The sequence below is a fragment of the Propithecus coquereli genome, unplaced genomic scaffold (genome assembly GCF_000956105.1).
Source record: "Propithecus coquereli isolate 6110/MARCELLA unplaced genomic scaffold, Pcoq_1.0 Scaffold163, whole genome shotgun sequence".
Lineage (NCBI taxonomy): Eukaryota > Metazoa > Chordata > Mammalia > Primates > Indriidae > Propithecus > Propithecus coquereli.
In genome coordinates, this window is record NW_012140858.1 from 419,219 (window position 1) to 444,190 (window position 24,972).

Here is a 24,972-nt window from a genome sequence, read left to right on the forward strand (position 1 = left end):
AGTGGGCGACAGAGCTAGAAATTTTTAAGCCAATGTTTATATAGCCTTCACTATGTCCCACATTGTTCTATGTATTTTATAAATATTGTCTTTTTAACTTCCTAAAACCTTAAGAAGTAACAAGTATTATTAAGCTAGCTAGGATTTGAATCCGGACAATTTAGATCCAGAGGCCACATTCTTCACCACTAAAGCCAAAGCAAAACTATTACAATATGATAAAAATATAAATAATCATATTGAGAGATAGGATTTATAATATAATGTAATTATTAGAAAAAACATGTCTTTAAAATTCTTGATTTTATTTTAAAACAAAAGATACCATTTTCCCCATGATACATAGAAGAAAATTCTAGATCTGGATAGATCTGTGACTATTTAAGAATGAGAGAAACATTTAAAAAACAATAACAATGATATGTGACTTAGGAAACATAATTCAGTGCAAAGAAAGGGAACATTACTTTGAAACATTGTATTAAGATATTGAATTATTCATGTTATCAAATATGAATACTATATATATTTCTATAAGGATTTCAGTAAATATGTGATCAGGATCCTCAAGAAGATGCCAGATAACATGATCTCCTTTAAGCAGAAGTCAGCAGCTGCAGGAGAAAATGATTGAGATAACCACAGAGATAGAAAAGACAATTTACATCATAACTACAAAATCAAAATTGTCATTGGAGGCAGTAAAAAGAAGTCATATAATTCCAGAACAAGAGAACTGAATAGACCTAGAAGTAATAGTTGCAATATTAATGCAGGAATGTATTCCTTATTTGAAGGTTTAGTGCAAAAATATTCCTCAAGTTCCAGGCAAAATTAATAAAAAGTCACATCCAGGATGAAAGAAAAATATTACAACATTACAGGAAGGAAAATCAAGATACTGATAAGTGGGAAAATCAAACTGATACTTCGTTTCTCCTTGCAAAAACAAATGCCAGGAAAAGTAATGGAATAAGAAATATATTATAGATATGTGCAAAGAAGTTATGAACCTCAGACTCTATTATGGGGCCAAGTTACCGGCAAGTAGAAGGAAAGAGAAAGACACTGGTGATATGCATGGCTTTAGAAAATAAAGATGTATTTCATTGACTGGAAAAGAAATCAAAATAAAGAACACAAGAATGGGGGAAAATGGCATTTAATAAATTGATTGAGATTAAGAAACTTGTGAAATCTATAATACCTGGCTCAGTAGCCTGCTAAAATAATTGTGAAAATAAAAACAAATATTAAACAAAGTCCCTTCTTACAGAGAAAATATACGATAACACAAACATCCAGAGATAGGGGGTTTGTTAAATTATTATGACACATCCAACCAATGGAATATCAACCATAAAAATACAATTCTTAACATGGAAAAATCATTCAAATTATGTATTTAAGTGTAAAGAAAGCATGTTTTAAAAAACCTTATGTATTATACGATTTTATTTGGCTTGTAAATACATATGTGAGACTTGAGAGAAATGATCTTGAAGGTTGTATATACATGGTATGTATTCATGGGTGCATTATGAGGCTTCCAGGTTTGTTTGTTTATTTTTGCTGACCTACATTTTCCAGTTTTGTTACAACAAATAGTTATTACATGAGCAAAAACAACTAAAAGTAAATAAAATTATATAAAAAAGAGATCGATGGTCACAAATACTGTGTTTCATTTCATGGTTATTGGTTCTCTGACCTTGGAAATGACTTGGATTCCTCTTTCTCCCTCTATCTCCAACACCTAAATAAAAACCACGTTCTTTGGATCTTACTTCCTAAAAATCTTCTGCACTCCCCTCCTCCCCTCCATCAGCATTACTCCTGTGTTAGATGTCACCTTATCATCTCTCTTCCAGGTTTTTCCAAAGTCCTCCTCACTGGTCCCTTGGCCTTTATCTCTACTCTTCAAGCCATTTTAGATGTTGCCGTCTGAACATTTTTTAAAAATATAAATCCAATCAAATCACTTTCTACCTGAAAACTGTACCAACAGGAAAAGGCCTCTCTCTTTAGTCTGGAATGTAAGACATCTTTGATCTGTCTGTAACCTTCCTACCTCTGCAGCTTCAATGAACCAGTGAGTGCCACATCCTGGTTAGAATCTGCTTCAGAATCAACTAGCATCTAGTTTTGTACTGTCCCCCTTCACCGCCCCCACCACATTTATTGGACTTGAGAGTTTGAGCAATTTGAGCAATTTACTTAATTTCTCTGTGACTTGGTTTCTTCGTGTGTCATAGCAGTAGTACGTCACTTATAATTTTGTTACGATTCATTGAAATAATGTGAGTAAAGCAACAATGCCTGGCATGACGTTGGCATTCAGGAAATGTTAGAATAGTGTCCCCAACCCTTCATTTTCTCAACCATCAAAGAGATAATTATACTTCTTTATAGGTTTGTTTTGCTGGATGGATGCTCTGGCACTTTGTAAATACCACTTCCTGTTCTTTCCTTTTCCTATCTTCTACTGCACTACTGTGTTGCATATGCTTTCCTGCCTCTGAGTGAACCTCCGACATCCTTCAAGATTCTAACTGGTTCTTCAAAGCTTCTCCAACTTTTTCAGACAGATTGTTTTGCCTCCTTTTCTGGACCCCCAGAGCACACTATCCTTACCTCTGCACTGGCACATACCACACTGCAACATGCACTTGTCTTGTTCTCTCAGTGGGCAGCATGCTCTCATAAGTTCATGCAGTCTTCCATGAACTGCCTGAGCTGGCAGTCACTTGATCCAAGGAGGGCAAGTGAAAACAAGCTCTGTTGGAGGATGGAGGGTGGGTTTGGTGTGAAGGGAGTAATAAAGTCAGGAAGACTAACAACAAGGTGAGGTGGAAGGACATTAGGCTTGGAGTCAGGACAATTGAGTTGCAGTCTTGGCTGTTCCACTAACAAGCTATGGGGGTCACTGGCATGCCACTTTATATCATTTTCTTTTACTACAATACACAGAAGTTACAAGTAACGATGTCTATGACCTTTCCAAGGCTAACCTAAGATGATTCCATAAATAGAATAATACTTCAGTAACTAAAGCAACTAAAAGAAACCCTTCATATGAACCATCAGATTCTGGCTACAGATTTTATAACTTATTGTAAAAAATAATATGACACAAGAAGGAACTAATCTTACAATATTACTCCCCCAAACCTTTTGAATAATCAAGAGTTTACAACATTGGAGGACAGTGTTTTGGATAAAAATATCCAAAAGTACATTTGGAAATGTATTGTGAAATTCGCAATGATAATGGAAAACAGACTTTAGGAGAACTATTTAAAGCATTGCACAATTCTAGTGGGAGAGGTGTAATCAACTTCCTTGATTCCCGAGGGGAAAGTTCCTCATCCAAAACCAAGTAAAAGTTGAAAAGATGAAATAAATCTGTGGTTTGAACAAGTTTCACAAATCTTGGTAAAGGCCTGTGAGTTTTTTTTCTTTTTAATATGAGATATTTCCTTTCTGGAAAGGTACCAAATATTATTTCTTAATTGCTCTTTTGGTTGTTGTTAAAATAGGCACTTTCTCTTTTCAGAAACATCTTGGCTATTATCAGCTACTATTACTGGAAATATGACTCTCGAAGTTATCATGTTGTGCTAACATTAGATTTTTCTTCAGCTGACAATGCAATTCTTTGACTGAAGTAAAATACCAACCAGTTTGAAATTTGTAAAACATAAAGAAGTCTCCATTCTCTCTAATCTCTCTTGCTCATTAAATATCCATTCTTTAGGTGACTATTTTAGTTAGTATTAATAACATAGAGCGTGACTTACATTTTACAAAATTCCTCCTAATACCTAATCTAAGATTAATTTTTAAAAACCCTGATAAATATTAAGAGCCTTTGTTCCTTGCACAACTCATCTTTAGATGTTAATGAATCACTCTAAAGAGTTTTAGGACAGTCCCATGAGCTTTATTCAAGTTGTGCACTACACAGCTCCAAGGGTGCCCGTTCTTGTAGATTATAAGGGCACCCCCTGGGGTTGTGCAACTCTGAAGCCCCAGTCTCTGCTATATCTAGGTAGGGCACCAGGCAAGCATCTGGACCGTCAGAGGAAGGCTCTTTATTATTGCAACATCATGCTTCTTCTCAACTTTATGGATTTGATCTGAATAAGTAACCTGTTCCTCCAAATAGTTGTGCTAGGATTTTAAGCACAAGGATTCATTTCCCTAGAAAAGAACCAGTTTCCCCCATGCTGAGCCAATGTGTTCACAAATACAAGATGAGGACCCAGGCATGCATACAGGGACTTTCTTTTTATTAGGTGGCCAAGATCCTTTCTATTTTCACCAGGGAATTAGATGAGGAGACTTTTAACTGCCTTGAATTCTGCACATCTAAACCTGTGTGGAATGCATTAGCACCCTGCCATCCTCCCTGTGATTGGTTAGTTCATTTGGCTGCAGTACAGACTACTTGAGAAAATTGTGAATTTGAACCCTGTGTGGTGCCATAGCAGCAAATGGCACCCTAGCTGTAGGGTGCCATGTTGCAAATGAAAACACCTGCGCAGACTTGCCTGGAGATTAGTGATAGATCGGGACAAGTCTATCAAAAAACAAAACCCTCAGAGGACTGTGTACAAAAGAGGATGCATCAGAAAAGTAATTGTCATATGGTAGGAATTAATGTATGTGCACGCATGCATAGTCATTCATATGTACGCATACATTCATACATAAATACAACCTGGTTGAGTATAAATTATTTAGGTGAAGTCATTTTTGTTGAAAATTCCATATTCTTAATTGTCTTAAGGTGTTTATCATCTGGTTGAGAAAGGTGACATCATCCTAAATTTTATAATTAAATTTTTGTGGGCAAGCACTTTTAGGAGAGACCCTCTGGAGATTTTCAGAATTATTTTTAACCTTATTTTCCCTCTTTAAAATAGGTAATAACACAGAATCGTATAAAGAAGATAATAAAACTTATAAGCTAAATGAGTTTGGTTTAAATGTTCTTTTGATGTTTGACATTTAGGTTCATTTAAATTTTTTACAATTTTGAGTAACTTTTCTATAAACATCTTGTTCTCTTAAATCTTTGATCCATTTTTAAAAATTTTGTCTTAGGGCAAATAATGTTAACTTTTAAAGTCACAAGTTTATTATCAAACTATTTTATATTCCCATTATCAGGATTGAAAGTATATAACTTGCAGTTCTCTCATTACCACTGGATATTAACAGTTTTTTAAATTACCAATTAATCATTATTTAAATGTGAAGGCCTGTGAATTTCAGTGTAACAGGGTTTCAACTTGAACCCAGGGTGGATCCATCCCTGGGATTCAGGCATGTATAGGTCCAACAGAAGTCCATTTGCTTGAAGAACTTGAGAGCCAGGGGTAATATTCAAAAAATTACAATCCAGAATGGCATGTTAACTGACAAATGAGAACAGGTATCAGCTGTAGTAGCAAAGCAGGGTTCTGGAGACCAATTTATCTGACAGATGTTACCTTTATGGGTGATGGACTGTGGGATAGGCCAATGAGCCTGCAAAGGGGGTCAGATCAGTAAAGAGGTGCTCAACGGACTTGCACAGCAGCAATTTGCCAGCCAGCACATAAGCATTTCAGTATAGTAACGACTTTCACAACTGTACTGATGCATACCTGCTGAACATTAATTAGCCTGTCCTAAGGAAAGAGAGAATCGGCATATGTTGGACCGAGTAGCACTTATCTCTGCAGCCAGAAAGAAGAAAGCTTCTGAGTGTAGTTTGGTGTTTGCTGTTAAATGTGTTTCCCTTTGGGTCCTATAAAGAGTGGTAAGTTATGGCCATAGCTTCCCTCGATCTTTCCCCTTTCTTCTTCTCTATCTCACATTCAATAAAACATTAAGGTCTGTGGGGGTTTGGAAATGTGGATTCTATTAGCTGCTGTTTTCCATTTCCATTACTGCTAACACTAATTTAAGGTCTTGTTATTTTATGCCTTGATCGATTCTCTAACCTCTATACATACATCCCTTTTATGTTGCTTCACATCCAGTGCTTTCTGGCCAAAGATGCCAAGTTAATATTCCCATAACACTGCTTTTATCATGCCACTTTTTTGCCCCCAAATCCTCGACAGCTTGCCATTGTCAACTAGCCAAAGGCCATGTCTTCAGCCTGGAATTCAAGTCCCAGTACAATCTAGAATCTAGTCCTCACTCTTACTTGTCTTGTCTTGAATCCCACTATGCCCCCAGACTTCGCCTACTTTCCCACCCATGCAAGCTATCCAGTCCCCACCACAGGCCTGTATTTTCCATTCTCCACAGTGGTCTCTTCTGACTGTCCAAATCATATCAGTCAAACCCAGTTTAAATCCTATCACCTCCATAACTAAAGGGAAATATTTTTGAATACCTATAGCATTCTGTATATCGCATGTGTTACATTATTTTTATTTTCATTCAATCTCAGTTGCTTAGAACTGGATTAATCATAATTCTTGGTTCATGATGCACATTCTGACTTGTTTATAGTAATTACAGCTCTATTTCATAATAAGCTACTTTAAGGCAAGTATTGTGCAACAGTCATATCTTCTAAAGTACCTAAAAATATATGATAAATAGTTGAAGGAGTCTATGGACAGATTTAAATGATTTCCTTCTGTAGTTTCCACAAGACCTGATTCAGAATGACTTGATTTGTCTGGCATCGATTCTGATGATCTGTGTGGTCTAGTCTACTGAACCTTGAAGTACTCCAGTCATCCAGTATTTTTTTCCTCTCATATTCCCATATTAAAATTTTTGGATTTTCTTCTGAATAATACATTTGTAAATAAAATTACATGTATTTTACTTTGGCAATTGCAATGCTTTTAACACATTAAATTTCACTATGTCACCACCTTTTTTCCATTTTATTCATCCAAATAAGGTGTGGCACAAAGCATTGAGTGCAGGAGAGAAAATTCTGCTAATTATTATTGGTTCTGACACTGTCTGACCCTCTGTTATGTAACCTAAGTTATGTAACTAATTGGAGAAATGGTTTTTCTGTCATTGTAGCATGGGTGATTATGTGTATAGCCAAGTTGTAAAACCAAAATCCATGACTCTGAGTAGGGACAAAAGGATACAACAGGAAATGGGATAAATGGGGATACAGCAAAGAATTAGACAGAACTCTGTGCCCTTATGACAACTGTAGTCTTAGACAGACAATTAAATGGGGGAAAGTACCATGTTTTATGACAACACAGAAGACGGACATAATCCAGAGTTGAGATGGGTGGAGTGGTCAGGTAAGCTATGTTAGTCAAAGTGATTTCAAAGGTGAGACCAGACCGTGAATAGGAGTGAGGAGAGGTGCAGAAGCAGCCACATGACATTCCAGATAGACGGACCAACAGGTGCTGTCCTAGAGGCATTATAGGGCCTGGTATACTTGAAAAAATTAGAGTTCCCTCTGGCTGGAGTACAGAGGGGTGGAGCTAGAAAAGTAAGTGAGCACCAGAATCATCAAGGCTGGGTAAGCCCTGTTCAGAAGCTAAGAGATTAAAACAACAGAGAAAGATGGCAATGTTTTAAGTTAGGATGTGTGACAAGATCACTTTGGATGCCTTTTGGAGAATGATTTTGGATGACAATAACATTTCATTCTTAAATACACGGTGTGATTCACTTATTCCCCATACATTCCTCTTTTCTAATGTATGCATTTAATGCTATGAATTTCCCTTTCAATCTGCTTTATCTGTTATTAATATCATCACTCCTGCTTTCCTTTTATTAATGGTTGCATGATATGTCTTCCAATATTTTACTTTAAATCTTCCTATATTATTATATTTTAAGTGAGTTTCTTATAGACAGCATATAGTTGGGTCGTGTTTTTAAATCTATTTTGTCTATTTCTATTATTTAACTGCTATATTTAATGTAATTATTGATATGTTAAGGCTTAAATCTGCCATTTTATTTTTTGTTTTCTGTTTGTTCTCTCTGATTCTTATTTCTATGTTTACTTTTTCCTGCCTTCCTACAGGTGACTTGAAAATGTTTTTAGAATTTTAGCTATTACATTATACATGTATATATTATCACAGTCTACTATTGGTATCATTTTACCAGTTCAAGTATAGAAATCTTACCTCCTCTTACATTCCTTTATTCTTTCCCATTTGTAATATAATTATCTTAAATATTTTCTCTACTACACTTAGAACAGTGTATGTAGAGAAAATAGGACACTGTTACCATTTTTGCTTCAACTATCAAATATAATATAGAAAACTCAAGAGGAAGACGAAAATGTATTGTTACTCATATTCTTACTTACATTCTTTCTTCCTTCCTGATGTCCCAAGATTCCTTATCTTAATATTTTCTTTCTGTTTAGAGAACTTCCTTAAACAATTCTTTTATGGTAGAGCTTCTGGTAACAGATTCTCTGTTTTCTTTCTTCTGGTAATATCTTGATTTCCCCTTCATTTCTGATTATTGTTGCTGAGTAAAGGATTCTGGGTTGACAGTTCTTTTCTTTCTGCACTTGAAAAATATATTGTCACTTCCTTCTGGCCTCCATGGTTTCTGATGAGAAATTTGCTATCTTTCTAATTGTTTTCCCTTCTATGGTTAAGGTGGCATTTTTTTCTGGATGCTTTCCAGGTTTTTTCTTTGTCTTTAGCTTTCAGAAGTTTAATTATGATGTACCTTAGCATGAATTTCTTTGGTTTTATCCTGTTTGGGGTTCACCCAGCTTCTTAAATCTGTAGGCTTATATTAATATTGCTTGCCCAAATTGGGAAAATTTCAGCCATTGTTTCTTCAAGTACCTTTTCAGTTCAACCCTCTTTTTTCTCTCTTTCCAACTATGAGGACATGAATGTTAGATCTTTTGTCATGTCCCTGAAGCTCTGTTCATTTCTTTCCAGTATATTCTTTTCTATTTTATTCATAGTGGGTAATTTCCATTGTTCCGTCTTATAGTTCACTGATTTTTCCCTCTCTCTCCATTCTCCTGTTGTACTCATCCAGTGAATTTTTTATTTTGGTAATTATATTTTTCAGTTCTAGCATTTTCTTTGGTTGTTCTTTATATCTTACTATTTTTTCATTTGTTTCAAGATCATCTGTAATTGCACCTTGAAATATTTTTTTCATGACTGCTTTGAAATTTCATCAGACAATTCTAACATTTTTGTCATCTCTGTGTTGGCCTTTATTGATGGTGCTTTTTCATTCAATTTTAGATCTTCCTAGTTCTTGGTATGACACATGATTTTCAACTGAAACCTAGACATTTTCATATTATGTTCTGTGACCCTGAATCATTTTTAAGCCTTCTGTTCTAGCTGGCTCACTGACACCATTCCAGCAGGGGAAGGGGGGTGAGGAGTGCTGCCTTATTCCTGCCACATGAAGACAGAAATCCAGGCTCCTCATTTCATCTCTATTGACACTGGTAGGGAAGGGAGAATTTTCATTACTGCTGGGTGTGAATGGAAGTTCTGGCTTCTCACTAGGCCTTCACTAATATCATCCTAGCTGGAGGAGAAGGAGCACCTTTTAAGTGCTCCCCAGGTAGCCTCCACTGATACTACAGGAACCTCCATACTACTCGGAGTTGGTGAAAGTCCTGACTCTCTACTAAGCCTCCATGGACACCACTCCAGTAGGGAGGGGGAGGGACCACTTTTACTTCTGAGTGGGTGGTGGCAGTGAGGTACAACCCCCATCCCTGTGGTCTCCATTGGCATGAAAGACCCATTTCCCTACTTGGTCTGCTCAATACCACTCCAGCAGAAATGTTGGGGTGCCTCACTAGAGTCTTATAAAAATGGAAGTCTAGGCTCCCGACTTGGCTTCTGCTGGTACGGTGGGGGTTGGGCCACGGTTTTCTCTGTGGTCTTTGGCTAGAGTCGAGGAGTAGAGCATTGCTGTCTAAAAGTGTTCTATCTTGATAGGCTGCCCTTTCCTCATTTTTTGGCTAGAGACAGCTCATTTTGTTGGTTGTTTTGTTTTTGTCAGTGCTCATTCATATTTTGGGGATGCCAGCTTCTTTAAACTGTAAATCTGGCTTATATTAGGAAAAAGAAAGCCCATGGAACTCACCACCAGCTCAAGGTCCCTAGCTGGTCTGCTTTCTTACATCCACATTTCAGGGTTATTTTATGTTTATTTTACATATAATGTCCAGAATTTTTAGTTCTATTTAGCAGGATGATCAAGGAAAAGTACATCTACTCTGTCTTCCTGGAAATGAGTGTATTTTGTGTGCATTATTTTCTATTGACAGATATTTCCATGTTGGTTATATCACTCCAACAGTTATGTTGTTCTTTATTGCTAACTTAATTAGAGACACCTTTTGTGGAAGTATAGTGCTGTCAGTTTTTCCCATACCTTATGCCCAGTGATGAATTCTATTTCTATTGAAACCAAAGTGAATTTTTAAAAAAGGTTAATGGCTACTAAATAAAGGGTAAAAAAATTGAGAAACAAAGGATAAAAAATTAGAAACAGTTATGGAGAAAAACATAAAAGCAAATAAGCAAAGGAAATTAATTAATTATGTTAAAGTTCTTCTCAGGTTGTCCTTACAGCCCCTCTGGAAAACATTTTGGCAGTTTCTTAAACAGAATATGCAACTACCATACAACCCCACAATTACACTCCTGGGCATTTAGCCCAGTGAAATTAAGACTTATGTCACGCTAAAACCTATACACAAAGGCTTATAGCAGCTTTATTCATAAAAGCCCAAAACTGGAAACAATCCAGATGCCCTTCAACAGGCAAATGGCTAAAGTGTGGTACATTTATACTACGAAATACTACTCAGCAATAAAAAGAAATGAATTATTGATACATGCAACAACCTGGAAGAATTTTCAGAGAATTATGCTGGATGAAAAAAGCTAGTCTCAAAATGTTACATTCTGCGTGCTTCAATTTACATAACATTTTTGAAATGACAAAATTATAGAAACAGAGAACACATTGGTGGTTGCAATAGGTTAACCGGGGGAGTGGTAGCTATGGGTTGGAGGGAAGTGCTTGTGGCCCTAAAAGAGCAACAAAAGGAATCCTTGTGGTGGTGAAAATGTTCTGTATCTTGACTGTATCAATGACAATATCCTGGTTGTGATATTAATGTATAATTTTGTCACCACTGGAGGAAACTAGGGAAGAATATAGGGGCTCTCTCTATATTATATCTTAAAACTGCATGTAAATCTACAATTATTTCAAAAGAAAAAGTGTAATGAATTTTTTTAAAAAAATCAGAAGGCAGGCCGGGCAGCGGTGGCTCACGCCTGTAATCCTAGCTCTCTGGGAGGCCGAGGCGGGCGGATTGTTTGAGCTCAGGAGTTCGAAACCAGCCTGAGCAAGAGCGAGACCCCGTCTCTACTAAAATTAGAAAGAAATTAATTGGACAACTAAAAATATATAGAAAAAATTAGCTGGGCATGGTGGCGCATGCCTGTAGTCCCAGCTACCAGTGAGGCTGAGGCAGGAGGATCACTTGAGCCCAGGAGTTTGAGGTTTCTGTGAGCTAGGCTGACGCCACGGCACTCACTCTAGCCCGGGCAAAAGAGTGAGACTCTGTCTCAAAAAAAAAAAAAAAAAAAAAAAATCAGAAGACAGAGAAGCAAAATTTTAACATGTATTCAGAAATATCCAAGACAGAGAAACTGCATTTTGGATACAGGTAAATCTTGGTCACTACAGAGGTGTGCTTGGTCGGAGATCAGGGATATTCATGCGCAACCATTGCTTTATAGGCACCTTGATACATGGAATGGAATATGATGAAAAGTATAAGTAGGTATTATAATGACTGGAAAGGGCAATTCCTCCTGCATGCAGTTATAAATTGTCATTCTTATATATCAATTTCAATAAAATTGTACAGCTTCTCAAGAGAGTCACACAATTCTTTTCCAAATTATTTTTAGGAAAGATTTTTTTCTTATTGGTATAAATACGATTTTATCACATTTTTAAACCTAAATGTTTCTCCACAAAAAATGTATTGATTTTAAAGTATTTATCTTGCCACCTTACAAATCTATTCTATTAATGCTAATGATTTTCAGTTGATTCCTTTGAATTTTCCAGGTGAACCATAATATAGCATGCACATAATGAAACAACTCTCTTTTTGTTTCAAATGTTAAATAACCTTGCTTTACTAATATTTATGGTTTTGTCTTAAATATTTCACATATAATGTATATTATATGATTTAGTTTTTCTTGTAACTTGTTCTATAGTTCATGATTTATTTTCATATAACTGCTTCCATATTTGAAAAGATTTGTAAACCTCATATTTTAATGGAAAATTCCCAACTGTTAATAATATGCTACATATATTAATAATGGTTTGCTTAATGTATTTGTTAAATGCTTGCTTAAGTAGTAAAAATCCACAATATCTTGCACTGTTGTATGAATAAAACACTACCCCAAACCATCAATACATACAAATGGCTTTAAACACACACACGCCCACTACCATGGTTTTAGGATTAAATTTGGAAACAATCTCAGTAACTAGATAACATGAAAGAGATAAATGTGTGATTAGCCACTTCCTATTGTTGAACTCAGCCTTCCAGATGGCTTACTTTGACACTAAGCCAGTGCTTCTCAGGGTCAGTAGACTTGTTCACCTTCGCTTCTCCAAAAAAGGAATGGAAAATTCCCAGGAAGTTGGGAACCAAGCAGAGTTTCCATATGCTGTGTTCTAATATCTAAACATACAACTCGCTTTATTTATTTTACACGTTCATTCATTCACCAAAAGTTTATTAATGCATACTCCAAGTCCAAGTGCTGTGTAGCAGACGCTATAAAAAAAAGAAAGAAGCATAATCCTGCCCTAAAGGAATTCACAGAATAGTAAAGAAAAAAACCTACCCAAAATTGTAATACTGTATGGTAAATGTGAACAGAGAGAAGATATTTAAGCACCAACAAATCTAGATCTAACTGTGTCAGGACTATAAACCTATGGAAGAAGGGATGACAGGGAAGGTTGCATAGAATTAAGTTTGTTGCAAATCCTAAAGGACTGGTAAGAACTGAACAGACGAGGCATGGGATATTCTAGGCAAAGAGAACAAAATTCACAAACATGAAGCTATAAAATGTCTTGTAGTATCTGAGCAGCCACAAGCAGCTTGGGTTGGCTGGAGCATAAGATGTTGCAATGGGTCATACCCAAGGTATCATTCGACCCTAGTAGAATCACATGACTTACTTCTAAAACTGTTTAAAAAGAGATACAGTCGTGTTTTTTTGAATTTTATTTTAATGTGTTAATTCAATCTCTCAATAGAGGACAGGGTTTTTTAACCTCAGTATTACTCACATTTGGAAGGTGTTGGGGGCTGTGTGGGGTACTGTAAGGTGTCTAGCAGTGTCCCTATCTGCTACCCACTAGATAACAGTGCTTCCTTCCAGCCACGACAAACAAAATTTTCTCACACATTGCCAAATATCCCCTGTGGGGCAAAATCGCTTCCTGTTGAGAACCACCACTGGTAGAACACAATAATTTATGTTAATCAAACACTTACTACATGTCAAGGACCTTAGCAAGCTTTTACACACATTATCTCATTGAATTTTTATAACACTCCTACTATTATTAACCACATTTTATAGACTAGGAAACTGAGGTCCACAGAGTTCAAAATATTTTCCCAGAAAAACACAGTAAATAACAGAACCAGGATTCATGACCAGGATTCATGCCACGAACTACTATCAGTAACTATATATGAGCACACGGTTGCATGAGGACTGAATTATACACACAAACACACACACACATACACATATGTAAGGGACTTGAGCATCCTTGAATTTTGGTATCCTTGAACCAATCGCCCATGGATATCTAGGGATGACTGTGTATGTGTGTGTGTATGGGCATCACCAGTACTCAGCATACTATAAAGCACATCATGACTTCACTGAGTTTGAAATAATGGGCAATTTGAACAATCAGAGCCTGATTTCCTCTAGCTTGGGCTGTCATTTTCAAATTGCTAACATTGGCTATCATTCAAACCTAGCTTATCATCTAACATTTAGTGAACACCAACTCCATGCAGACCCCAAGGAACCAAACATTGGGAATACTAAGCTACAACTTAGAATCAAATGTTTATTTTAAATATAATCCAGAAATAGCAGCAAAATATTTTTGGACCATCTCTTTGGCAGATAACGACTGAGCAATGAGTGCTAGGGATGGATTGCAAGTAACAGCATGGACTCTGGGGTCAGAGGGATCTGGGTCTACATGCTAGCTCTGCCTCTTTAAGTTGAATGACATTAGGAAAACTTAAATTCTTTAAAACTGTTTTCTCTTCTGCAAATGAGGAATGTAAGTAGCCAAAGGCTTTGCAAGTAGCATGTGGATGTGGCGTAGATCATTTTAAGAGAATCAATTTCCAGAACTCCAACATTCATATATACCTAAATTAGCCTGAGAAAGTGTCTATGGCACCTTTCATAATTGTCTTTCAGTTTTCAAAAGAAATGTATATTTCTCACCCCTCTAAATGCTACTAGGGCGCAGTGCCCGAAGGTGAAAAATCTCCAACATGAATGGAAATCTTCGTATCTAAAAACCCTTCTTTAATCAGTGCATCATAAGCAGGTCCTTTGAAAAGCTTTTCTTAACTGTAGGCACTGTATTGTCCAGCGTATCTCTAGAACTCACTCATCTTGTGTAACTGAAACTAGCGAGTAGTCTTTTAACAAGTCCTAGTAAAGTCTTTTGGGGGAGGGGACCTCCCAGAAATCGTGAAAGTGAATGACTGTAATGACTGGATAACAACTTCTTTCACAAGTCAAAAGGTTTCCAACTCTTCAATTTTAATAAAGTTGAAAAAAGGACCTAAGGGAATTGTCAGCTAATAGATCATTTATGATACTTGTTGATGATAGATAACTGATGTCATTTTTGGCATGCAACTCAGGAGAAACTCCAAGTATTGAGTGGCATAGATTTGACACAACTTTTTCAAGTCTCATCTACATAGTTATATGAAGCTTTTCAGCACTAAAATCTATAAAAGTGAAAAAAAAGAAATGCAATTGATGTTATATTCCCTCTTAATCTAACAGCAAATAATAAAAATCCATAGATACATGAACTAATTAACAATCCATCTCATTACGAGATGAATTTCCAATAGTATTTTTATGTGTAAAAAGTCTCAAAATTTACAATACACTTGACAAATTATATGCAAGTAACAATTGTGATAAGAAATCTAGTAGCAATTTTGGTCATAGAAAATTTTAAAATTAATTTCAATTTATATCTACACTTTATTTTAGCAGAGAAGTACAATGCTGTGCTCAATAAAAGGCTTTAGGGCAAAAATATATTGCATTAGAATTATGTGGTGGAATTGGAATAGAAGAGAACTAAGAAAATAAGAAACTATGCAAAATTTCTGCATTAAAAAAGGTACTTGTTAACAAACAGATATTAGAAAAAATCAAATTTGCTATAGTATTTATATTTCAGTGGGTACATTTGAAAGTGATATAATTTTATTTTAAAATGTCAATATAGTGTTATGGAATTGCCAACTTTTAAAGTCCTGCCAAAAAATTTCAGACGGCCACTTAAAAAATCAACGAAGGACATGGATTTTCATTATTTTTTTAGAGGTTATATGAGCAAAATGTTTCAAGATCATGATTTAGTAGATGTTAAATGTTTTCCCTTTGTCCCTTGTCATTGTTATTGGAAAGAGTCACTTATAATAGGGCTGGGGAAAAGAAGAAGGAAAAATAAGATTTTACAATGATAAGCATAATTGGTCACAATCTTTATCTTAACAATTCTAGGCTACTGGATATATTTTTATGAGTATTTCTAAAGAACACAATACACTGTAGGGGTTCGTGATACTTCACAGCAATGGTCTAATTTTATCTGTTTTCCTGTTATAAAATCATGATAGACTGGAAAATGCACTATCAAGGCTGAATACGTCCCTCATACAAACAAGCCCGGTCTAGGCAGCAGTTACCAATCCTCCTTCTTAAGTTGACAGGAACCAGTGTCAACAAGCTAGCAAAGTCCCTCATAAAAAGCAAATAGGAATACATTGTACAAATTCCTTGCATCTTACAAATCCATTATTACGTACCACTGGGGATATATTTTTTTTAAAACCAGCTAAGCTCTGCATAGAGAACAAGATTTTCAAATGTTTTGGTTTCCATTCAAGAATTTCTAGAGCTCTTTGTCCTCTCTTTTTCCAAAGAAATGATATAATATTTAGACAGGAAAATGTGTGTATGTGCAGGGTGGGGGTGCAGATTTGTGTGCATATATTTACATGTATAATAAGACATTCCCACATAAATATTCCAGTGTTTCTATTTCTACAGCATATCCTCCTTTTATGAAAAATAATATGCTTTGGCTCAAGTTTTCTAGCCCTCAGCCTTGGACCCTATCCAGCTATAATTTTCAATCTGCTAATTATTCCAAGCTCACTGAAATGGAGTCAATCTCTCCAACAGAGCAGTGTCCTCAAGACGTCTATTGTCTCTATACTCTGTGTCTTCAAAATCCCCTCAGGGAAAATTCAGAACAGCTGCAACTGCTTGGATTTACAACAAGAGTTCACTGGCTGCTCTCACTGATTTGATGATTTACTCATTTTAAAATGACTAATCTAGGAAATCAACCATATACTGTATTTGATTTATTGTTGGCAAAGGCTAACCAAATGTTAATATTTTCATTTCAAATAAATTGAACGTATTTTTAAAAATTTCTTGCCATGTGCCTTTGTGCTAGGGATCCTGTGGTGCCCACGGCAGACTAGGAAACCTTGCAATTACCTAAGATTTCAATAACGAGTTCTTGTCCACTTAAGATTCCGGTATTAAAGTCGACCTCTTGCCTGCATCCTTTCTCTTGGGTACTAGTTACTATGGGCTCTGAAGGCAGGTAGCAGGGATAAAAAATGAATTAAAGGTCACTGCCTATTAATCACTAGTCTGATGGAGGAGGAGGAACAAAGACAATAGTTAGGTGTGGAGAGGAAGGGGACCCGAGGAGCATGAAGAAAGATCTGAGGGATGAAATAGCATGGTATTTGAAGGGAACTAGAACTAGTTCCAGTTGTAGCATAAAGGGTAAAGGAAGAGTCATACAAAGCCTTTATGCCATTCTAAGGAGCTTGAAGTTTATTCTATGAATGGTCATAATTTAAAAACATTAAGCAGGAGCATGGCTTGACCAGATTTATATTTTACATAACTCATTGTGTTCTTTTTCTTCCTAGAATTAGGTTGAACCATGTGAAGCTGCTATTTTGTAAGTTGAAAATGATCAAATGTTGATGATTTGATATGGGTCAAACTAATACTTAACAGAATTTAAAACTATATTTTTAATGGTGAGTGAATTTGTTAAATGTCTATCTCTACAGCTAGACTATAGATTCTGGAGCCACTAATCTGAATTCACGTCCCAGCTCTACTAGCCACATGACCTGGACAAATTGTTTAACCTCTCAGAATTTTAGTTTGCTTATCTATAAATTGCAGAGATACTCCAGAGAGTTCTTGTGAAGATTATGTGAGTTAATATGATCAATGCTTGGAAAAGTGTCTGGCATACAGTAAGCACTATTTAATATTAGCTATTATTATTATAATAATTGCTTACTGCTGTCATCATCATAATCAAAATCATCACATCCTCATTGTCCAAACGCCTATGTTAATGGTGAAGGATGAAAAAAGTAATATTAGTAGCAGAGCTAGAAATGGAAGTGACACCTTCTTTTCATTAGACCCCACAGTTCTGCAGTATTGTTCCCTTAGCTAAAGTTCAATAACTAATCCTAGAAGAATATTTTCTCAACCCTTTAAACCTAATCATGCAGTGTTAAAATACCTGAATTTCTGAATCATGCAACATATTTTCAGTAAATGAAATTGAGTTATGCAGGGTCTTTTAAAACAAAAGGCCTTTTATAAAGTGTTGATTAATCACAAGAAAGTATTGATACGTGAGTGTTCCTGGCCTTTCTCCATTTCTGGTTTCCAAAGAGCAGTGTAGAATTAAGAGGAAAAAAGCAAGAAGGAGAAGAGGTTCGAGCGAGGGCTTGGGAGGAGTGCGCTCACGCATGTGAGCAGGGGCCAGTTTGAAGAGCGCTGAAGAGTTGTGGTTTCTAAGGGAAAGGATAGATGAGAAAAGGGAGATTTTAAGAATTACTGTGATCTATATATCCCTATTTTGGAGTTAGAGAAAATCAAGCAAAGCATTTGTATTATTTCAAAATTTTTATTTCGGTTGCAGAACTGCATTTCTTTGACTGCAATGCTGCTCTTAGGACCACTTGTGTGACGGCTTTATAAGTATTACAATTCTGTTAAAAATTCTCTTTTCCTAACAATATTCTTAGTGTTCATTTAACTTATGTGAAATATGATTTCTCTTTTCAGTGCCATTATACAAGCAAATGAGACATACATGAACGATCTCAGATTATTTATTATCCGGCCCTCGCTCCTGTAAAATCTATTAGCACACACTCTCCAAGACCACTAGCTAAAAGCACATGATTCTTTTGAAACCAACTCAGAAGTGTTGAGTCAAGGGAAATTAAAAAACAAGTGCAAGCATATAATGTATTATAAAATTGATCTCCCTGACAAAGTATTACTTGTCAGTGATTTCTAGCAAATATCTTCAGACTTGCATTCAAGTTAAGATTTTCACAATATGGAACAGATCTGCAATTATTAAAATCTTTCTGTGCATCAGGATCTTTCCCATGAAGTAGCTGCTCACTGTGACAGTGGTGTTCATTTTAAGGGAAGCCACTGCCTTGGCCAAGGTTTTGGGAGGTCATTGTTTGATGACTCAGGTGACCTAGACTGCCAATATCCCAGAATTATGAGGAAAAATGATAAGGAGATCACAGTAACAATGGTGGTCAGCTTTCTTTGGTCGCAAGGGTACCCTTGGAGATAGCCTAGTATAAAGAAAGAACCCTGGACTGGAAACTGAGAGACCTCAATTCGACTTCAGCTATTCCACAAACTTATGTGATCATGGGATGTGATTTTCCTCATCTCCCAAATAAACAGTGAGAGAAACCCTTATGGCCAGCTCCAATAATCTACTTTTCTATGAAATTAATTAACAAATACAATTTGCCTCAGCATAGGACTTTACCCTAGCCAAGGCAAACAACCCTGACTTTCTTCAACATGCAAGGGTACATTATCCCACTGCCTTCTCCCATTCAATAGTCTTGCTTTTCATTGGATACTTATCAGATAAAAATATATTTCACTTTTAGTAGGTGCAAGGTCTCTTGATGGTATTTAGCTGCGTGATAGATCTTCCTTATCCTTCCCTCAGCACAGTTTCTCAGGATGAGGCCACTAGTCTAGCCTAGAGCAGTGAAATTTATAAAATACGTGGTTGTCACTTAAGTACTTCATACTTGAACTAATTATTTTAATGCTTGTTCATTAGCTTTCTCATGTTAATACTATCTCACCATGTTTAACAATACATGCCACCAGTGATTGAGAATTGATGTGCCAGATACTATCCTAAGTATATTCTCACAATTAATACAACCATTTCTGTACACACACACACACTCTTATCCATATACACATCTCTATATCACATTATATACATCTATTAATATACACATAGACATATAGATATGTATGTATATATGTGTATATATATATAAAATTATACCATTATTAAGCCCATTTTACAGAAAAAACTGAGAATCAGAAGAAATTAACTTTCCCAAAGCCACAGAGTTAGAAATTGGCAGAGGTTGAATTTGAACCAGATTCTGTGTTTTTAAACATTTTGAGCACAGTTCAGTGGCTGGTCTTTGAAAAGCAATGTATATAAGAAGTTATTTTCAAAAATGGAGAAAATGAGTAGTATGATATCTTGGAAATAACACAGGACTTAAGAAAAGTGACCTGAGTCCCTTCCCAGGTTCTGCTGATAGCTGGATATGTCATCTCGAATGAAATGCTCATCTTTCCTGAGGCCTCAATTTCCTCTTGCAGAATGATGGGTTTAGAGTAGATAATCTCTAAGGTTCCTTCTGACTCTAAAAAGGAATGGTTTGCTTCTGAAAGGCATTGTTTCTACAACGAGGATAAATACTCAGAATTCCAACTATTCAGAATGAAATGTAACATCCTTTCCTTGAGTAATAGAATAGCTATGGTCTAGTCATCCCCTAGATCTTAGCTCTCTTATTTTAACCTTCCCTGGCATCCATTCTTCATACCATGGGCATTTTAATTTAAGAGCACATATCATAGTCTGCAATTACAAATTGATTTGTGTGGTTAGATTGTAAATTTCAAGATGGTGGCGACCACGTCTGTCTGCTCACCACTGAATCCCTATCTCATGCCTAGTGCTGGGCTTGGCCTGGAGAAGGTGCCAATCACATCTGTTGACTCACTGGATTTTAAAAGGGGCTCACTGCCCCCAGATTTTCAATCCTGGCTAATTTAGAGCTACAATTTCTTTTTGCCTTTCTTAAAAAAGATTCTGGTAATGAGTCTTTCATGCCCTAGGAAGGATATAATTTATTTTCTTGGCTCCTGATATGCCAGAGAAGCCAGTGATAAGCGCTGTCTCCTGCAACTACACAAAAACACAGTGCACGCCTTGGATTTCCAATACCACTTTTTCTCATCTTATAGAAACAAATATTGAAGATGACCCTATGAACATATATATTGATGCATCTATATCTAATTTAAATCTTGTCTGTAAGAAAGGATTACTGAGTATCTGTAAGCAGAGGCTTACTCATTTAAGAGAAGGGATGGATAAACTCATCCTTATGTGTTTGGTGTTCTTGGCTAGAATCAGTTGCAGAAGCGCTCCAATCCCCTCTACTGATGCGCTAATGACAGGCCCACCCAACTGCACACATTTTATGGATTGCTATGCCTTTCAACCTGGAACGTGCTACTGGTAGCAGCCAAAGATACTTGGGTAATTGGGGACAGTGGGTTTGTGAACTGCTCCCTCTCTCTTCCTGCAGCTTATCCCCCGGGATGCCAGAGTCTAGGGCCGTGGAGCAGCGGGAGCCACAGCACACAGCGGCTGAGATTGTAGGCAGCCACACGGCAGTGGCTTCTTGGCAGGGAGCAGTTCAGTCTAGGACCACACGGAAAGCAGACATGCTGACTACAGCTTCCAGCAAAGAAAATGAGATTTTCTGCCTGGGTTTGGTGGGCTGGGATGGGGGAGTAAAGGGGGGGGGTTGGGGAGAGTGCCAAGCTAGGCTGTTGATGAGAGTGTGGGAAGATTCAAAGGAAGGAAAAAACAAGTGGAGGCACTTTGCCAGCTCAGAGGCAGTTGGGCTTATCTCCCCCCACCCCTCTTCTGCTTAAGTGAGAAATCCGGCTGGGTGGGGTGGGGGCAGCCCCGAGAAAGGAGTGATTCTGCTGGGCGAGCATGGATGGTTGGACCCAGGAAGGATGTGTCTGCCAGCTGGGATCAGGGCCAGGGGAGACAGGAGAAACTAAGGGAAGGGAGATGAGGGTCAAGAAGAATAAAAGATGTCCCACAAGGAGGAGAGAAGAAAGGAGTAAAGAAAGCAGAAAGCAAGTTGGATAGATAGGGAAGAGCCATGTTTCTGTGTCACAGAGCAGGCCTACCTACCAAATGCCAAGATAAAATAATGTTCACATGAAACAAGTAATGAACAAACACATAGTACAGAATAGAGTAAATCTACTGCTCCTAAATTTCTCCTGGTGGGTGTTAATTTCCATGGGAATACAGTTTTCCAAAACAGCAAATCACTGAAGAGCTGTAAGCTATTAGAAAAAGTATTGCTTTTTAGGTAAAAGCAGAACAAACAAAATGCTATCCAACACAGAAAACCACATACTACTTCTAAATATTGATTTTCCTAAAAAATAATAATAGAGCGCAAGAATCCTAAGTTTCTTTATTTGCCTCTTTGATAAAATATAAAAATATAAGTATCTTCTTGTAAGAGATTGTGAGAAGGGAAAATTACAAATATCGATGAAATAAATTCCATTTATTATTATTGTTTTTAATGGACACATAATAGTTGTACATATGTATGGGGTACATATTTTGAAATATGTGTATCATGTATAATGATCAAATTAGGATAATTAACATATCCATCACCTCAAACATTTATCATTTCTTTCTGTTGGGAACATTCAAAAGCCTCTCTTCTAGTTATTTGAAAATATATAATAAATTATTGTTAACTATAGTCACCCTGCAGTGTATTGAACTTATTCCTCCATCTAGTCATAATTTTGTACCTTTTAACCACCTTCTCCCTATCCCCTGCCCCCATCCTACCCAGCCTCTAGTAACCACTATTCTATTCTCTACTTTTATGAGATCAAATGTTTTTGAGATTCCACATATGAGTGAGAACACAACCGTATTTGTTTTTCTGTGCCCAGCTTATTTCACTTAACATGATAACCTCTAGTTCCATCCATGTTGCTGCAAATGACATGAATTCATTCATTCTCATGGCTGAATAGTATTCTACTGTGTGTATATACCACATTCTCATTATCCATTCATCTGTTGAAGACACTGAGGTTGATTCCACATCTTGACTACTATGAATAGTGCTACAATAAACATGAGGGTGTAGATAACTCTTCACTGTACTGATTTCCTTTCCTTTGGATATATACCCTGTAGTGGGATTGCTGGCTCATATGGTAGTTCTAATTTTAATTTTTTAAGGAATCTCCATAAAGTTTTCCACAATGGCTGTACCAATTTACATTCCCACCTACCGTGTATAAGAGTTTCCCTTTCTCCACAGCCTTGCCAGCATTTGTTAGTTTTTTGTTCTTTTGATAATAGCCACTCTAATTCCATTTTTAAGTGATGGCACTTTTAGAACTTTTTGATGCAGTTTTTTGGAGGCTGATGAAGAGCTAAAAACCCATCAAGTGAATGTTACATTTTTGGTGACAATCTCACAAGTTACATGTGGCTTGGGGACCAAAATTCCACTGGCTTCAATCTCACAGAGACACTAAGCCACATTTTGGCTTAAGTGCCTAAAGGACATATTTGGCTATTTTATTAGACTAATTACACATAAAAGAACCCAAATATTTCCCCTCCCACTTCAGAATCTAGGCTTCGGGAGGCCTTGCAAACTTCTACTCTTCCCCTTGGAACCCTGACACCACCACCTGAGCAAGTCTGATAGAGCATGGCGGGGGCGGGGGCGGGAGGAAAGCCTCGTTGTCCCAGACAAAGCCATTTTAGATCAGATTACAGTCAGCTGACTCCCAAACATGTAAGAGAACCCAGCTGAGATCAGCCAACAGCCTACCCAACTCATAGCTAACCGCAAATGCACAAGTCAGCATGGCTGAGACCAAAAGAGCTGCCCCATCCCCCGTGAATAATAACGAACACTTACTGTTTTAAGCCATTGAGTTTTGGGATGGTTTGTTACACAGCAACAGACAACTGGTATAGTTACACGCAAACCGGAGGCTCACCTGCACATTCGTATTGCAGACCTTTTCCGTAATACCCCTTTTCACAGATGCACTCAAATTGGCCTGTGTGTGTCCCGCATTTGCAGCTCGCCATTCGGTCACAGCAGTCTTTGCCGGCTTCACACAGATACGAGCAGTGGGACATATCCTCTTGAATAAAACTCCCAGAAGGTAGATCTACCAATAACATGTGACAGAGGGCAATAAAAATATGAGTAACAGTTGCGTGTTACAATCTCTAGTCATTAAAATTTAAGTGCAAGCTGGAGAAAATATTGTTTCACATCCGTCTAATTCCCAACTGCTTCCTACTCCCACCCAAACACGAATGTGTGTTATTTGCACTACCACACTGTGGGAATTTGTTTCAGCCAGTTAAGTTATTTCAGTCTGGGACCTCATCATCAATTCTCAAGGCCATACAGGGTCAGGCAGAAATTAAGTATTTTAGTGAGGAATCTCCAGATGCAGCAGGAAGTAAGGCAGTCAGTTCTACAGGTCATTCCCCTGGCTTCCAAGCCAGCAGTGTGCAACTGCCTCTGTATGAGGTCAGGCAGCAGCAACCAGATTTCCAAAATCCTTTTCAAATTAGAAATTAAGCCATAATCCTGACCGCTGCAAACGGGTGTTGATTGTGAGCTACTGACTTTAGCATAAGTACTATCACTTCCATAATTATTTGACTAAAGACTTAAAGAATAGCAGCACTTAAGTTAAATAATAAAACCAGGATCTGATTTATCTCTCAATTTAAAATAAATTAACACATGTTACATAAATAGAACCATTTTTACTATAATATTTGGGCCATGCTCTGAAGTGAGGCATGCTGGGAATTCAACAACTCAGGCACAGCAGTTGAGAAAGTGAACTTAACAGGGCAGAGTAAGGTTGAATATGACTGACCCAGAATGGATGGCCTAAAGTGGGCAAATAATAAGTCCATTTATTCTGTTGAAGAGCTTCAAAAGTCTTAGCCTAAATTCTAGTGCTAGGTCCATGGGGCTGGGCCCAAATGTAGTGATGGACTCATAGTAGGAACTCAAGTGGGTGAATTTCAGCAAGACACGTTGGCTGAAATTGAATACCTGGGAAGGATTAAATATTTTATTTAATCCACCTGAAAAAAATATGTGATACATGTCATAGCGCTCTCCATTTTGAAAGGAGAAAAACTGAAGCTCATAGTTGTTAAATAATTTGCCTATGGTAATTAATAATAAATAATATTAATTAATAAATAACACTAGTAATAGCTGACAGTTATTCAGCACTTAGTATAATAAGACATTAGTTACTTTCTAATCACTTTATATGTATTAACCCATTTAATCCTTGTAACAATCCCAAGAAGAAGGTATTATTCTCATTCCCTGTTCTATTAACAAAA

At 36.9% G+C, this 24,972-nt stretch overlaps 1 protein-coding gene across 1 annotated transcript in view; it reads right to left on the minus strand.

Annotated features, from left to right (window-relative positions):
• SVEP1 (sushi, von Willebrand factor type A, EGF and pentraxin domain containing 1) overlaps window positions 1-24,972 on the minus strand; it is a 239,569-nt gene that overhangs the window by 186,545 nt on the left and 28,052 nt on the right. Inside the window, exon 3 of the mRNA XM_012641129.1 lies at window positions 23,583-23,759. Coding sequence (XP_012496583.1) covers window positions 23,583-23,759 — 177 coding nt within the window. The remainder of the gene's footprint in view (window positions 1-23,582; window positions 23,760-24,972) is intronic.